Genomic DNA, 18351 nt, shown 5'->3' with positions numbered 1-18351 from the left:
GGTAAAGAACAGAATGTGATTCATGAGGCATGCTGAGGCACTCGGACCATTAGCCCTGCCCTCAGGTACGCCTGGTAATGCATATATACTCATAAGCCCGAGAAAATAAATAACACAATATCATTTTCATACTGACCCTTCTGACATGCTTTTGGATACTTGATGTAAGACACAGCTTTGGTGCACAGGGACCAGACGGTGATTCTCAGCTGTCAAGGCACCAGAGGAAAGAGGAAAAATCACTGTGGATTATCTCTGAAGTAAAAGCATGACAAGCACACCATTAGGCTTGGGTGGTATAACGGTATACCAGGGTATTTAGAAATCCCAATGGTATTATTTTCAATACAGTCAAAAATACAGGCACTCCTCTTACTATTAAACTCATTTCAGCACAGCACACGCCACCAGAGGTCAGCCTCTGGTCTGTACTGGTGTACAGATTTTCATCTCACTTGGTAAATTAGGGTTTATTTTGATTGAACAGCAGTTGGCAATTTTTGGAACAGTGGACTAACTAACTACATAACTAAAAAAAGAGTTACTGAAACTGTTTTTGATGGATTTTATTTTGTTTCCATCAGGTTACAATTAAGTGTGAGTTAACTAGGCAATTAAGCTAGTCTTAGTTGGATGGAAAAAAAAACATTAATTCAGAAGGTGTGTAGTTGTATATCTATGTTCAATAGGTAGAGGAATATTACCTTTTGTGACATTTTGAGAATTTTTAATGTTAATTTAAGTTAAGAGAGTCTGCAGAAGGTAGTAAACTTGCCAGTCTGGGGTGGGGGTGGCGGCATCACACACTACTACCGTCATATACCATAAACCTCAGTGAAATTTGAAGGTATGAAAAAATTTAAATACCACCCAAGCCTACACACCACACTACCAGGCAGCTAAAAGGGCATAAATACATCAATAGATCAGTTTTCTTCATCAGATATGATGATGTGAGGTTTTAAGGTACTATTCCAGTGAAAGTCAGCCTGACAAATACTGGACTTTTGAGGCTGATTCATACATATTGATGATTGGAGGTTAAAAAAAATATCTGATAACAATCAGCCAACATTATTGTTCTTTTTACTCTGACACAATACATACCAATATTTTTATCAGGATCCTTTCACTGTGGTAATCAAAGAATTCCAAACCAAGATGTGTGCTGAGTGGGATATATTACACTTAAAAATGAAGCTTTTGTTGCCCTCTAGTGGACAAACTATGATTAAAGCTAAACAGTGTTGCCATCACACATATCTGAGGGATTTTTGTCTGTAACTTCTTGTTACTTCCCAGCCAACCTATTCAGCAATAGAGATATCTGTGGTGAATTAAAATCTAACAGCGTCAGCCATTTCAATAATTCAGTCAGATTCTACTCAAAACACCACACGTGGAAAGGACACATTTGATGAAGGATGGGGTTATAAAGCAAACTGTGGTTTACAAGCAACTTTGAAAACTGCATGACCATCTGGAACAGACACCGTCTCTTCTAGACTTTAGTCTATGTGAGATCAATTCAACCACTGGTCTTCAGTATGATGATCCCCCGTGAGGCTGTGATCTAATAAGTGTTGTGTATGGTGACTGGGTGTCAACAGCAGCCTAATAAGAGGTCAATCAACCAGGCCACTAGTTTAATGAGGCCTCTTAGTGCTACTATTCAACCAAAGACATGTCCATCAGCTTGGCATTTTAAGACTAGAGTCCAGGCTAGCATGGTCCATCATGTCTTCTAACAGCTGTGGACAGAGAGCCTTATGTCTTTGAAGAGGTCTGTGATAAATCTCTGTAAGGGACATGAGACACTGACATGGAATCTAGCCATCACTACACCAATGGCCCTTCAGGGCTCTGAGTGTGTGGGGTGTATTTCCACGGGGAATGATCACATATGTTTCAGGTGTGCAGTTACTGACAGGGATCGAAAGAGATTATACCGATTAAATTAGGAGTTGAGCATGTATTAAATTAACAGATCGAAAACAACATCTCTGCACATAGCAGGAAAATAGGATCAGTCCATTTGGTACCCAAGATGTAATTTTAGACAAGTGTGACAAATTAACAGCAAGTTGCATAGCCAGCAGGATGCGTATATTCCCACAGATGGGCAGCAGTGCCAAAGAATATCTATGAGGCCACAAGTCTGCATGACAAAGAGATCATATGTGTTAATGCTCAGCTTTGACAGCAGCCACTCAAATACCCACAGGTCTCACTTCAACAAGACTGATGCCAATACAAGCAGGTGGCACCCAGCCAACAGTGCAGCATATTTTGACTCAAGGACCAGTATGACATGAGGTATCCTGCCCCTTCAAGAGACAAGAAGCACTGTAAGTCTGTATAACTGTAGTCCATATTACTGTACAGTTGCCTGCATGTTTAGGTGTTCAGAGAAAGCTGATACATAAACAATACACATATTTATGTGACAGATACAGTATACTGTATATCTGCATTTAATTTCTGCAGGTCACTGTGTTATGAATAAGGTTGCAGCTATATACCAGTTTTAAGGTATACCGTAACATGAAAGTTGACGGTTATCATACAGGTGCATTTGCTTATCTATCATTTTTTGGAGGGGGGGCAACTGTGTGGAGATTCTCACCTTTATTTTAATAATTTTAAAAGTAGAGTTTATACTTCTATTTATAAAAAAAATATTTCAAATTTCAGTTATAGTAATATAACATTTGTTAAACTAAAATTAACCCTTCCTTTTGCATTCCTTTAAGAGTTATTCTAAATGATAACATTAATAAGTCCATAATACCGTGATACCGTGAAATGGCAATATTTTCTGAGACATTTATCGTACTGTGAAATCTCATATGGTTGCAACCCTAGTTGTGAACACTTTTTTGGTTTTACATACAGTAGTTCAATAGTTGAGGGCTGCTTTCCTGATGCTGCACAACAAAAAATTATCTTGCTTGCTTGACTATCTTACACACAACCTACAACAGTAGTCATAACAATCCATATATCAAGGGCATGCAGGCACAAGACTGCAACATTAAGGGTGTTAAATGCATGGCATTCATACTTTACTTTACAGCTTACAGTAAGCCATTATAATGTTGGTACATAAAGCCCTGTCTGATCATGCCTTGAATGTTTAAGATGTGAAAATGTTGACCAAACTAGATATGTACACTGGCCAAGAAGACTGTAAAACACATTCCTTTTCTCATAGGGTATACAAGTAAAGCCGCCACCACAGATAGGACAAATTTAAACAAAAACATTGAATTACAACTTAAGCCACTACGTTATCCTTTAAACCAATGTCTGTACGCACACAGTATCATATTCAACTATTGAGTGCTGTGTATTTTTGTTCAATTTAAGCTTGTAACAGAAAAATACCTTGTACTCGAATAAAATTCTGAGCACCATCACAGGCAGATATTCTGGAGAAAACCCTGCATCCACACATGGAAAACAACAAAAATAAATGATGCTGCAAAAGATATTTTGCCAATAAAAAATGAAGTCTACTCTTAGTGATGTACTCTGCATTTGGGAATGTGCAGAGCTAAAACTACTTAGGTGACAGGGCTTTCATCATAGTGTCCACACAGACATTTGAACTGGGCCAAGTCTGTCACCTAACTGGGCTGAAGTGTCAACCCTCCTGTTTGGTCAAGACATCCAGCTGTGTAGACCCTGTAATAACACCTCACTGCACGCTTCCTGGACATCCCCTCAGACATGGTGCCATGGCAACCATAATCAACACTGCTCAAACACAAACAGACGTACACTTCTTTTAGATGCCTTGAACCCACCACATAGGGGATGCGGGGAGATCAAGACCCAAAAGGCAGTGTAACTTTAAACTGGGTGGAGGAAGGGTAGCATGAAGAAAATAGGTGGGAAATGCTTTTCCATGTGGGGTGGTATGCAATGAGATCCTTAGTTGGTAAAGCTATACTTTAGATGGAGTATCCTCACTAAAGGTGAGCAGCAGCTTGGGGATGGGGGTTAGGGACTTGAGGGTGGCACGAAGAGGCAAAACTCCACTGCAACAGCTGCTGTTTATTCATCAGAGATAGAAAAATTCCTATCTCCACCAGGGTTAACATAACTGCAACTGGTTATCAGTAACAGCTGTAATTACAGATAAGTACATTGAAGTATTGTCTCGATCACTTCATACACAAGGATTCCTCCTTAGGAGGCGCTTCCCGAGGCTCCTTTAAATAGTGGTGCTTTTTTAAGTGTTACAGGGGCTGCAAATGACTGTTTCATAATATGGCTGTTACGAAGCCCTTTGAGACTGCAGTGAAACAGAAGTTGGAGCATGTTTAGCTTCTGTATTATGACAAATTTCCAATTGAAACAGAATATTCGATTGGTGTACACACTGATATGCAGTTGCAAGAGGGGTATGAACTAAATCCTTTGCATATGACTGCTAAAAGTGCTTTGTGTTTAGCATGATACAGACAGCAGACTGTTGGCTTCACACACACACCTCCACCACTGAAATGTCAAAAAGGGTTATAAAGGCATCATTCATTTCATTTTACTTTAAGGCTACAGTTGGTATATTTTATGTACAGCCACAAAGGTACATGAACCAAAAAGGTGTGTCCCTCCTCCTCTTCCTATTGGTTTTAATGGCATTTGCTCAAATCAGACCACGGCCCACCACAACCAACCAACCAATCTGAGCTGAGGCGTCTCTAATGCATCATGTCAATCACTGCTCAGTATCTGCAGTCAAACTGTCAAACTGGGCAGAATTGATCAAAAAACAATCAAGGATCTCTCAGTGAATTGTTTATTTCTTGCTTAAAATGTTTTCAGAAACTTATCTTTACATTTAAAAGTTTATGACCCTGCACCACCCACCGTCCAGACTAACTTTCTTATTTTACAGCTAAAAAACAAACAACTAAAAACAACTGAGTTTAGAAATAGGCAATACAGTAACATAATCTTAATTCATTTGATCAGCACGGCCTTGTTTGACAGTTTGAGCAGTGATTGACATGTTCAAGTGATTGACAGCTGAGTTAGAGACTCCTTGGTTTCGATTGGTTGTTTTCATTCACATGCGGTAAGGCCATTTTTAAAATTACAAGGAGGCAGAGGAAAATGTTTTGGTTTTTTTTTCCAATGATTATCTGTCCCATGTACAATTGAAGAGCAGTATCTTGACAGTTATCGGGATATAGTGACCATTTACGAACTACCGCTTTATTACAGCTTTATTTATAACAGTTACCAACTACAGCTTTATGAGCTGTACAAATAAACTTTACTGACATGGTATGACAAGACGATCTTCTCAAGCACTGCAAAGTGGCACAACTGCAGCTACTCTCTACCACCACAACTACTTAGCATCTATTAGCAAGTATTCATAACAAGAAAACCAGAGAATTAGGGAACATTCCCAGCAGGACAGCCTGTGGGCAACATGATAACTGGAATCATTTGTAGACCGAAGTTACTGACAGCAACCTAGAATAAAATCTATCTATCAGCCATTCTTGTTGCGCGCCTATGCAAGTGCGAGAGAATGGGCGAGTGTATTTGATGCCATATAGGCCTATCTGTCAGCAGAGGATTAGACTGCTGGCATTCCACATAGGGAACCATCTCAAACCAATATAGCCTATTTCTCCTATTACAGCCTCATGATTCTACCAAGGAACTGGAGCCTCACGCAGCCCACACATAGGTATGGGTGAGCTATTGTCCCATGTTGCAGTGAAGCAGCTGCCTACATTTGCAGTTAAGTGCGGTAGCGCTGTTGCCAACAATGCTACATGTTAGCATGGCTCCAGCAGCACTGGCCAAGAATGCTATTGCTAATCCCATCCCAGCAATGTAAAAACCATTAGAGAAGTCAAGCTCAATGATGTCCTTGGGTGGAGTTTTTCCATCCTCAGTTTATCACCCCTCAGCTGGTAAAGGTGGATTAACATGGATGTGTGAGTGGCATTTTGTGAGGTCCTAAGATAAACGATTGCAATTTAAATAGGAGACAAGTTGGTTGAAGTGTCATGATACATAAGCAAAGTTCCAGCTGTGAGACTTTCTATTAAATCTGTGACATATGACATAACTGTTTTCCTGTGCACCTCCAAAAACATAGTAGATCTACCCTAAAGCCTTTAAGGAAAAGCTCAAGAGCATTTCTAGCTGCTTGGAAAAAAGGGTGATTCCCTGTATTTCTAAGACTGCTACTGAGACCACCTATATGCTCTGTCATTCTCCTACTGTTACAGTGTCAGAGGAAATCACGTATTGTATGCCTGCAAATCAGAAAGATCTGTAAATATCCAGTTCAGGCCAGACAAACACACACACACAAACACACACACGCACACACACACACACACACACACACACACACACACACACACACACACACACACACACACACACACACACACACACACACGCCAGCTAAGCAGATTTACTGACACATAGACAGACAAACACACACACGGTGGCACAATCCACACCATAGGCAGCTGTCTCTAAACAAGTTAATATAGCAGGCTGTTTATTAGTGGGCCTGAAATTCAAACCTGACACGAACACCCGTCTGGCACAGCCTTAATGAAATGTTGGGTTGGGGTGAAGGTAAGTTCAGTGGGCCCCTTGGCGATGAGGTGGCGTGTGCCTACTTTGCCTCTTTTAAATTCATTTTTCAACCTTAACTACTAAAGGATGCTCACTCACTGTTAGCAGTACTTAACTTCTTGCTCAATTTTAGCTGGGTTACAGTGGCAGTAACACATTTCTGAATGCACAATAGCACAGGTAAGAGGCTGTTGTGACGTGGAAGTCCACAAAAGCTTGTCATCAGTTAATTATTTTAAAAAAAATCTAACCAAGACAATGATGAGTAAGGAATAATGTGGCCATAGTATTGTGTGCCAGGCCGCTACATCAGTTTTCTCAGAGCTCCTCACAAAGAGTTGTTCAGTGATAGAACCAGTACAGGAATACCTCTCTCAAAAACATCAGGAAACAAATGGCTGGTTCAAAGATAGGAAAAGCCAAACCACAAAACAACTAAAGAGGTGCAAAAGACTAACATTGGGCAAGTATGTTGACCTGACAAGGCAAGTGAAAAAAATATGAATGTTTAATCCTGCTATGACATTAGTCAAATAAAAACAGCAAACACCCAAGCTGGAACAATTACATGCCTGATTTTTATTTATTTTTTTTCTAATATAAGCAAATGATCAGTTTTCAGAGAGGTTGGAATTTTTTTTTCTACTGTTCGACAAATTGTTTCAGGAAATTAATGACAGTAGGTAGTTTAAAGTGATTATGATAAGTCATCTGACACAGACATATTTTAAAAATACATACTTTTAATACTGATCCTCTGAACCACTCAGGCTTTCTAAGACAGATGTCCAAAGTCCAGTCCTGGGGCCAATCGCAGCCTGCAGACCGATTTAAAATGTCCCATGGTTTGTCTTTCTAAATTTACTATGTGTGGCCTGCCACTCAATATTGGCTAATAAAACAATATCACTTTGCATTTTTTCCATTCACCTCATGATGGAGAGCCTATCATATATTTTGTTGACATGTACCACGCAGGCGCAATTGAAGTGTCTTCATCAACAGAAAGTAAACAGGCAATGAGAGTGGTTACATAACAGCAAACATTTCCTGCTAGATTGCAGACATGGCCACAGCAAAGAAGCGTAAAGCTGAAAGTGAGGGCTGCCACTTTCAGGAGCAGAGGAAAACTGAATAGTTTTACCTGAAAGATAAAACAGATGTGCCATATTTGCTTTTAAATAACCCATATGATGCAAGAAGCTATATCCCCCCCCCCCCCCCCCAGTACTTTCACTTTATCTAATCTGGCCTCCACTCTAAAAAAAATGGAAACCCTTGTTCTAACATCTGAGCTATGGTATTTTATGCAGATGCTATGGTATATCTTCTTAGGCAAAGAGACTCCATTTCTTTCTGTCCTATTCCTTTTTTTGGGAGGGGGGGGGGATGCAGACAGACACAAAGCAGGCATACCACAGACACTTGCACTCCCTGCACCCTTCCCCAGACCAGACACAGTTGTGTGTTGGGCCACAACACCTGTCAAATGATTCCTGGAGTCAGGTTCAGCATGACAGACACGGCCCACCATGGTGCCCCATCATATTCCACATGGCCCGAGAGGAGCTGCTATAGCTTCTCACCCCTTACAACACGTGCTTACTATGAAGTGAATTTATACCAGGAGTACAGAGGCATAGACCTGAATGAAATACATCTTTATTAGTCTGGGTTTCATTCTGCAGACCCTTATAAAAACACTCAACATCTCATAACTGTTTTTCAGTTTCAGACAGTTTTTGGCAGGAGCAATCAACAGCCACAATGCCATTTACATGCCAGATTTCAAGTAGTCAAAGTAATGTGAATCTTTGTTATAATTTTTATAATAGTATGAAAGAATTTCCACCAGTCACACCCACTACCAAGGGATGGCTATATTATACTGGAAAAAAGCTGAAGAAAAACACTGAATTGCAACAGAGACTACTGCCAAACTCAATCTAATCTTGCAACTGGTGTTTCCCAAGGTTTGATTCTGGGTCCTTCACTGTTCTCTGTGCACTGCGTAACTCTTAGGGTCACAATTAACAAAATTAAAAATATTTCCATACAAATATATGCTCATGTACTAGGGCTATACCAAATGTCATTTTTTTACATTCTAAGCTTATACTAAGGTTTTTGAATGATGCTTCAAATATATGTCGTCATATGACGTCATCACCCTATAAATAGCCCTTTGTTTACGTCTATCTTTTTTTTAACACATTTTGTGTGTTAGCAATTACAGCAATTTGGAGTTATTGGAAATGTTAAGGTCACATGAGTCAGAAACAATCCTACTCAACCACCACGGGAATGTAATTTAGACATGCAAAAAAATAAACAAATAAAAAGCTGCGCAGCTTCAAATGTTGACTTACAATTCGAATGTCAAGGTTATAAATAAAGCATCAAACTTTGCTATACTGGCTGTTTTTTGTTCATCACTGATACATTATGTGTATATTAAAGAATTGCTGTGCTGAAATAATAGAGTTTTTCAACTCTCTAATATCATTATCACCCCTAAGCATCCAGTATCAGGCTCACTGTAATACATTATTCACTGATGTACATTTACATGAGAGCCAAAAACGCTACCAGACAAGATTAGGTCAGGTCAAGTTCAGCTTCACATTCCCCATTGCATAACCATGTTAAATTTGGCCTTTATATCAACTGAACTGCTGCCACATATGGAGAAATTAAAATCAAAACTTGTTTCATTGTGTGAAAATATCTCTAAAATAAGCTCCCTTCCATCCTCTGCTTGGCTCCAAACTGTGGCCTGACACTTTGCATCTCTGCATTGAGAAACTACCGTTTTCATTAAATGTGAGACACATGACTAAACGAAACCACTTATCTTAATGGCAGCAGATTTGTGGAATAATCTCTCTAAGGAGCTAGGGATCGCTCATTAAATCACATTCTTTTTCAGCTTTTACTGACTTTGTATTTTAGACTGTGCTCTTTAATCTGACTTGTTTGGTTTGAGGGTTTTTTTTCTTTACCGCTATTGAACTGATCATTAATCTGAGTTGCTGCCAAAGAAAATACCAGACTTACATTAAAAGGGCACATACACATTGCACCCATGTTCCAGAGGTACTTGAGACCCATGTATGACAGGACGCTAACAGGAGGGGAGCTATGAAATCAGGCTGAATACATGCAGCAGGTGGGGGGGCGGTCAAGACAGGCTCTGGTGTCTGGCTATTTTCAGGTCCCCCCTTCCTTGCGGGCCAGCAACAGTTGAAACCAGACAAGCATATGCATAAACACACTTCTGTACACATGAATGCACGCACCCATGCACGCACCAACTTCACACTTACATGGAACTCAGTGGTGTTGAGAATGTGACGTCCGTCTGGACTCCAGCGCGAGGAGACTAGTCCTATTGAGCCCTCATCAATCTTACAGTGCCAGTCTGGCTGTTCAAGAGACCACACCTGAAGAGAAAGACAGAGAGAGACAGGACAGCAATCAGCCATCACTGGTGACATCCCTCACGCACATCCTGCATCTTTCTAAACTTGATTTCAAACAGTAACACTTGAGCAACAGAAACCATGAAAGACTGGCGCTGGATACCCCTTCAAAGGTAAGAAACTTGTCTGATGATACACGAGAAACTGACGTTACACTAGAATGCAGAACTTATTTTCACCACTGCAGCTCTTTAATTATTACAGTCGGTGTCAGTTATGATGCCAGTTTTAAAACAAAGCAGTATCCCTTCTTCACATGAATGTGAATCAATAACAATGTATATATTTTTTACATCTACCTTTTTATTGTCTAACATATGAGTTTTAAAGACGCGTAAGAAATAATTAGCATGGTTCTAAAGTCATCAAATGACAAATGTTTTTGTATTCAGGTCACAGAGTTTCATTTGAAAGAGCAGCCTCTGAGTCTGGTGTGCATCACTTTATATCTTATTTGAGGTCTACACGTTTGATCAATGTAATATTGAAACACTACTCCTATCCGTGTGAGACTGTTTATGTAGAAATGTTTTACACTATATAGAAAGTGTTACTTGTGAAATTTTGACTGTACTATTTAGAAATTGAAATCCATTATTTTGCTTCGACAATACTGTTTCATTAAGTTATTTATGTCTGCAACAGATAATTTTAATTGTTGATTAATCTCTTAGTGGTTTATCATACCTATTATATAAACTATAAAGTGTCAAAAAAATGCACCAAAATGAATGGCAATTAACTGCCACAAGGACCCTAAAGAAATGCCTTCATATTACTCATGTTGTCTAACCAGTCATTATGGTGATACTCTATAAAGAAGGGTTAGAGTTAGTATCAAGTATGACTGACCATCAGCATTTACGCCACATGCTGAGTCACACACTCACATTACTATGCTTTTCTGATAACCTACCTGTACTAGTCCTCTCTTGTACATGGCACAGAGGATAAAGAGGGAGTCGGAAGACCAGTCCATGTGGGATATCTGGTCCAGGCAGGTGTAGAGCTGCAGGATCTGCAGGGTGCTCACATCACGCACTACCAACCTGTACTGCACACAGGTAGCCTGACGAGTACAGCCAAAAAGAAAAGTCAGAAAGAATATGAGTTATAACACACTTCACTTTTATCTACGTGTAACCAAGTGCCAATCTAACCATAATTAAATCAGAGCTAAAAGTATAATTTAGGGATGCACGATAATATTGGCATGTAACTGGTATCAGCAGATACTGGGTTTTAAAATAAAATATATCAGAATGAGCCATCATGCTGATTTCTGCCGATCTAACAAACCTTTTTATCATTGACAAAGTGAACATGTATAAAACAGCAAACCTAAGTTGAAGTATTTTTCTTATTTTACACAATGAATGAATACTACATACACTGAAAAGCATTGCATTGCATGTCTCCATCTGCTGATTGCCCATCACTACAAGAGCTTGCATATTATGATGTTAATTCCACTATAGAAGAGACTTGATGATCACTTAAATTAGGTGGTGAATAAAGTGAACATATAAACATCCATATCAGCTATCAACGGCATATTGGATATCAGCAAAAAATCCAAGATCATGCATCCCTAGTATTATTGCTACTTCATTAAACTACAGGCACTACAAATGGTCATTTTAATTGCTAATGGTCTTGTTTGCTTGTCAGGTTGTTTATATTGTATATTGTATTGGGTCATACATTAAAAAAGAGGATAGCTGTTTATATTGTAATAGGTTGCATAGAAATCTGGGGTAGTTGTTTTGGGTCATATATAAAACTGGAATAGCTGTTTACATTATAATGGTTTGTATATTCAATTTGGATAACAGTTTATATTGTATTGGGTTGTATATATGACTGTGATAGTTGTATTGGTTTGTGTATAGAACTGGAATAGTTGTCTATGTTGTGGAGGGTCGTATGTAAATTTGGGAAGTCATTTAAGAAGAATGTCAATGTATATATAGGGGTAAGAATAAATAAGTGTGTACTTCTTTCTACTCCTTTTCGATGTAATATTTAAGCTTCAGTGGCTTGAGTATTTTCTATTGAGCTTGACATATGGCGTTTTTGTATAGGCCTTTTTTGTCTTTTCATTTTTGTTCATTGCATTTAGCCATGACGTTTGTTTACATTTGTGTGTGTGTGTGTGTGTGTGTGTGTGTGTGTGTGTGTGTGTGTTTTGTTGTTGTTGTTGTTGTTGTTTTACATGTTCAAAATAAAGAAAAAATAAAGATTCAGTTCAATTTACAACTGTACATTAGCAAATATTATTATTTTTTATTTAAAAAAAAACGAAAAAACTTACCAAATACTTTCCATCAGGGGAAACTTTACAGAGCTGGTTGGACTGCTTGAAAACCTCAGAGAAATTCATCTTCCAATCAGAGCCTTTCCTACACAAGAGTAAATCACAGTATCGTGACTTTCTTTTTTTTTTTAAACACCCCCCCAAGCTTCCTCAAACATTTAACCACGAGAGAGAAACAACTTTAAAGACAGCCTACTCAAATCAACTGGTGTAGTTCCCAAATGATAACACATGATGGCACCATAAGTCCAACAAATAAACGCGCTTCACACAGTGAGCCTGCAAACACATTGCACACATACAAAGACAAAGAAACAGTTATTTTCTCACGAAATAATTGTGTTTAAATGGGTATATAAATTGAAAACCGAATTACGTCCGTTTTAAAGTGCAACCTTAGCAGAGAGAATAGAGCTAGATGTAGCTACAGGTAGATTTGCTACCTTGCTAGCTGGCTCCTAATTAAACAAGTAGCCAAAGCACAAATAAAGCCACGCAGTCTAAATAACGACTTCACTGCCTTTACACCGTCTTGCTGTTAATATATTTATACCGTGTCTAGGACAGTAGACAGAGAGGAGATCACTAGTTTACACGCTAATGGTGAAGTTAGCTGTCGGTTGTCACTAGACTCATTGAATACTTATGTTAGCATACAACGCCGATAGCAACTTAGCAGGTGGCAAACCTTTACTATCTTCACCCTTGGTGGTGACACTTACCTCTCGTGGCACTCGCGGTGCTGTGGTCAATAAAATGACAGACGCGAAAAGTGCCACAAGCAGTTTAGAGAAGTTTTTTTCTTCGCATGATTATCTTTGGGACACAGGCTGTTGCTCTAACTGTTGCTAGTTTGTTTGTGTGAGCCGATGACGACAGACTGGTACTGTCCAATCGGCATCCATTTGCTGTGCCTTCTGGGAAATGTAGTTCAGTACTGTTTTAGCTTGATTATGCTAAGTGTATGCTCGTATAGACAACAATATTTTTTTAATCACAGGTTAATCAGTTTGTGTTCTTCATTTTGTAAACTAATTTGGGATATTTTAAGATGCTATTTTTTCACCAAATCACATTTTCTACTTTAATCATTAATCTTTTTTTGTTTTGTTTACATAGTTTAGCCTACACCTTTTGTGTGGGCTACAATTAGACCTACTTTTTATATCCCCCACCAGATGAAAAAAGGTTTCCCGCTTATGTGCGCCCAAACCGCGCTACCGCCTCCCTTTTTCTCCCAGCGCAAAAGACGCTTCACCTCCTCCTTGGTCTCCCTCAGCAAAGCTCACGCTTCCCTGAACAGCATGCAAATCATTTTCATCCTGTTTCCTCGCAGTTAATTCTCCGAAAAATCAATCTCCAGTCGCTGTTATCAAACTGTAAAGTCGGGTCGGTCGATTTTTTTTTGTTTGTTTGTTTGTTTTGTTTTGCTTTTTTGTTATAGTTGCTGTTTTTTTATGGAGGGTCACTCTCTTGGCATGTTCGATAATAAACAGGCAGGTGCTCGGCGCAGCGTTATTCTTGGGTATTTGGACTGGAGTTTTAATAACCTTCAGGTAGGTTGATTCATTTTAATGGCCTATAGAATAGTGATTTAGATAAGCCTGTTTTGTTTTTTTGTTGTTTTTTTTTAACAGGCCTGACTTTTTTCTTGTTTCTTGTTTTGCAAAATGTGGGGGAAAAAACGAGGTTGTTGACAAGAAAGGCCCAGCTGTCTTGAGAGTTTTATAAGGTCGAATAAGACTCAATATTTAAAACGAATCTCAGTTTAAAATCTTAGTGTTTATTTTATTGTGGTGTGATTTTGCAGCTGATCATAGTGAGGGTAGTGGTTTGTTAAAGGTCTGCGTTATTTAATCTCAAAATAAGCCAAATAATAAAAAGAAAATCTTATTCAAACAAAAACTATGAAAGCCTTAAAAAGAATCCCTAAAGTATACCCTAAAGTATTAGGCTTTCATTACTATCACTATTTTCTTTTAGTTCCACGAGAGCCTAGATTTAAAAAAAAATAATAGAAAGACTGTTCATTATAGCAATGTCATTCTTTTGTTAAATGCCATTCAAAAAAGGCTATTTCATATTGCCTATTTATATCAGTTCATAATAGAATGGATCTGTTTCGTTAGTTTTTATATGCCTATGCACTGGTCTTATTAATCAGTGCTTTAACGAGCGAAACGCACTGATAGGCTACTTCACATTAACTATAACCTCGTCCTTTGAATCCTCATTTGGCATATTAAATAAGCTATTTCACATGGGGCTGCGGAGGATCGAATCTAAAACAATTTTTAAATTAATTTCATTTCAGTTGGGACTCTGTTTTCTTGCATAAAATGGCCCTTGGGAAGGCAGTGTGTGTATGTGTGTAAGTCTGTGTTGTCATGGGTGCCGTAACCCGGGAGTGGAGACACAGACAGGTGAATATCAGTGAAGCACAATGTCAAAGTTAAAAGGATGGTGTGACATTTAGGTAAAGAACCAGCAGAGGCCGTGATTCACAACAACACAGACGTATAGGCTTCTTTGTATAGAATATTAACAGAGCAGAGAGCAAGTGATGAAAAAAATAATATCAAAAGAGAAAAAATATAAAGGGATTTTTTTGTCAGTGCATGTATAATCAAATAGCCTATTTAGGGCCTATAGCAGGGATCGATGGTCTAATTCACAAGATTTCTGATTCGAATAATGTATCTATCTATCTATCTATCTATCTATCTATCTATCTACCTACCTACACAGTAAAAACTAAAAGAGCCTCAAATATCAAATGGGGTAGGGGAACTCACAAACATAGCCTATTTGAGTTACTTCAAGAAACCATTTTTATATAATAAGGTAACTAAATGATATTCAAGACACTTAAAAATTTTCTTGGGGTTCTTGGGGGAAACCTCAATAAGCACCTGCATTTCTGACCACAACATTTTTTTTCTAAGTGTTTGGTTTTATATGCCATGTTCAATAGTTTATTTATTTGTTCTTATTGTGAAAATGTAGTCTATTTTATGTAATCAAAATCAAAAATAAATTTAACAAAATGCCATTACAGTTATCTCTAGTTTAACGATGTACTGAAGATCTGCATATGGTTTGTCCACGTGGTATCACCTTACCCAGCAGAATACGGCCTAATTTAGGCTTATATCTAAATTATATCACATTATATTTCTCAGACAGGCCACTTAAGTGTGTCAATAATTTGTGTTGCACTGCATTTGTAATATAGCCAATGTAGACAGAAGCAGTTTGCATTTATTGCTAGTTTTGTATAACTGTTTAACTGTACTTCTCTTATGATTAATAATATGATAATGAGTTTTCTCATTTTGACATTTTCTGAGGGGGTGGGGGGGGGCCCCCAGACCACCCTGGCAAATTCGCCATCCCATGTTTACTTCTTGGATAGGGCCTTGGCTTGTGATTATTTCTGGTCAGGGTAAGACAAGAGGACTATTCTTCCCTAAGGTGCAGACTAAGTGAAAAGGTCTGTGTCCAGGTGGAATCCCAATTAAACTGCTAGAAGTGCGGAGGTGAGCTCTGAGGCCAACCCGTGGTCCTCCTCCTGTTCGTCCTGCGATAACGCCTCGTCAGATCCCACGCGCAGCGCACATACTGCTCTGGGATCTAACGAGGCGGCACCGAGGGACAAACTGGGAATGGGAGCTGGTTTCTGCGGCGGCAACCACCACAGGAGCAGCGGGAACCTGCAGCCCCACAGCTGCTGCGGAGCCAAATCATACGCGTGCGCGTGCGTGCAGGACTCATAACATCTTGCCATCATATAGCTTTGTATGCCATGTCAATTGGATCATACGCCAAACCTTTATTAGACCAGCTCCTAAGTGTGCTAAAAGTCACAAGATCAGTTTGCAAAACAAAACAAGCCTTTGTTCAATAATCATGACATCACTTTAGATGTGTATTGAGCTCCATATCTTCAATCGATTCAAACCAAACTGAAAGACCCCTGTTACATGAGTGTAGAGATAAACTTACTGTACAAATGGATTCACTTAAACTTACAGGGTCACTTTTACGAAACAATGTAGAGAAAAGGTCACACATATATGCTCACGCGCAGCCAAATTACTGATTCCAGAGGAAAGGTTTGCATTTAGGATGGTTTTCCGCAGCGCGCACTGAAGTCGTGCACCTTCACGACACTTTCTCTTGTGCAGTCTTTCAGAGGTTACTAAGGAGATATGACGCTGCGCAACTGTGCATATAGCCGAGTAAACTTCGGGAGAACAAATAGGCCTATGCCCGAAAGCATTTTCTGTTTGGTGTGTTCATTGACACGTCAGACTTGAGACTAGCTGGACACGTGCCTTTGTCAGTTTGGCAGTCTATTCGATTTTGTGGAAATGACAAACACGGATTTATTTGACAACTCTTTTGACTCAAACCCTCGCAAAGAGACCCGGGTGCCCTCCTTTGAAGGTACATTTTTCTAAACATTTACGATGATGTCTTTATCTGCTCTGTCAAAATAAGACACTTTTGTGTGATTGTGAAACTGATTATTAAGCAAAGTGCGTGGACCTCCTGGTTTAGACAAGCAGAGGATAAATACTGCACATCTATACGTCTCGATGCTCCGCTGTCTGAACACATTTGAAGGTTGCAGTGCAGGCTGTGTTATTTTGAGACCGAGGCGAAGGGGGTGATGCTCAGACTTTGCGGAGGGGAAAGGAGCTTCCCTTCGGAGTGAGACGATGATGAGGAAGGCAGGTCTGGACTCGCCCGGGCCCCCTGGCACCCTGCGCCACCTCACTGGGACTATACATTGGTGTGATCACACCTGGATGGACGTGTGTGTGCGCACTTGTGTGGTTGTGTTTTGAACACCAGTAAAATTATCAACTTGAAGCTTTAAACATGGTGAAAGTCTGTTTAACTTATTTTTTTTTTGTATTTTTTTTTCATTGTAGGCTTAATAACTTGAATGTTGTGCGTGCATGTGTGCATATGTGTGTGTGTGTGTGTGTGTGTGTGTGTGTGTGTGTGTCTCCTCTTCAGAGTGATCTGCCCCTCACCGGACTACCCATCCTCTAAGATGTCCCAGTCCACTGTTACTGAAGAAGGAGGTACCTTCGAGCACCTGTGGAGCTCCCTGTGAGTGTCAACAACACCTGCTGACAATTGTTTTACTCTCTGTCTAATGAACATATCCTATCTATCCATTACCGGATTTAAAAAAATGTGAAATACATCAGGTTTAACATTATAGTGTGCTTTATTTTTTAATATCAGCTGTCTATATATAACGTAAGGGAAAGCAATGCCTCTTTGTTTTGCCGAAACATTTTAAAATATTTATCAGAGCTGTTGGTGTGCTGACATAATCAAAAACAAAGGCAAAGGCAAAAAATATCCATATTTTCAGCTACTTATCTCTTGCTTTCTGTGTTTTTCTCTGTCAATCAAAAATAGTATTCGATATTATCTTTTTTTCAGCCAAGGTGCTTCCAGTTCTTGTGTTCTGTACTAAGCCCTCTGGGAGTTTTTTCACTGTATTTTACATAGCTAACATAAGCATAGTAATCACATTAGTAGTTAAAGTTGTTGTAATTTTTAACAAGATTTTGGGATGTTAAAAAGGATGTCTAATGTTGGGTGAAATCTGCTTAAGACCAGATTTTGTTCAATGTCATTAAACAAGCAGTCCTAAAATATTTCTAGGTTTAAAAAAATGAACGCTTAACTTAACCTAACTTTTTTTTTTTAACTTCCTTAAGAACTAGTCTGATAACTGAAAAAGTCTTTGTACAACGGCCTGTGTTTTGCACTTCAGGTATACTTTATGTCACACTTGTGCTATGATCATTTTTAAAAGCTCACCACTCTTCGATAACTTGTATCCATGGTGTCGTGTGTTCACAGGGAGCCAGACAGCACCTACTTCGAGCTTCCTCCAGG

At 39.1% G+C, this 18351-nt stretch overlaps 1 protein-coding gene across 2 annotated transcripts in view; it reads right to left on the bottom strand.

Annotated features, from left to right (window-relative positions):
* The window catches only part of wrap73 (WD repeat containing, antisense to TP73), a 24246-nt gene extending 5914 nt beyond the window's left edge, over positions 1 to 18332 (bottom strand). The window contains exons 1-5 of one of the 2 annotated variants that reach the window (XM_042492110.1): positions 18274 to 18332; positions 12421 to 12508; positions 11023 to 11175; positions 9951 to 10067; positions 137 to 209 (exon numbers count right to left, since the gene is read on the bottom strand). In XM_042492110.1, the coding sequence (XP_042348044.1) occupies positions 137 to 209; positions 9951 to 10067; positions 11023 to 11175; positions 12421 to 12489 (412 nt within the window). In that variant the 5' untranslated portion in view covers positions 12490 to 12508; positions 18274 to 18332. Of the gene's footprint in view, positions 1 to 136; positions 210 to 9950; positions 10068 to 11022; positions 11176 to 12420; positions 12509 to 13145; positions 13285 to 18273 lie in introns of those variants that run through there. The other variant, XM_042492109.1, reaches the window with a different exon arrangement.
* Between the last annotated feature and the right edge of the window lie 19 nt (positions 18333 to 18351).

The sequence above is a fragment of the Plectropomus leopardus genome, chromosome 8, assembly GCF_008729295.1.
Source record: "Plectropomus leopardus isolate mb chromosome 8, YSFRI_Pleo_2.0, whole genome shotgun sequence".
Taxonomy (NCBI): Eukaryota; Metazoa; Chordata; class Actinopteri; order Perciformes; family Serranidae; genus Plectropomus; species Plectropomus leopardus.
This window is presented reverse-complemented; position numbering and strand designations above follow the sequence as displayed.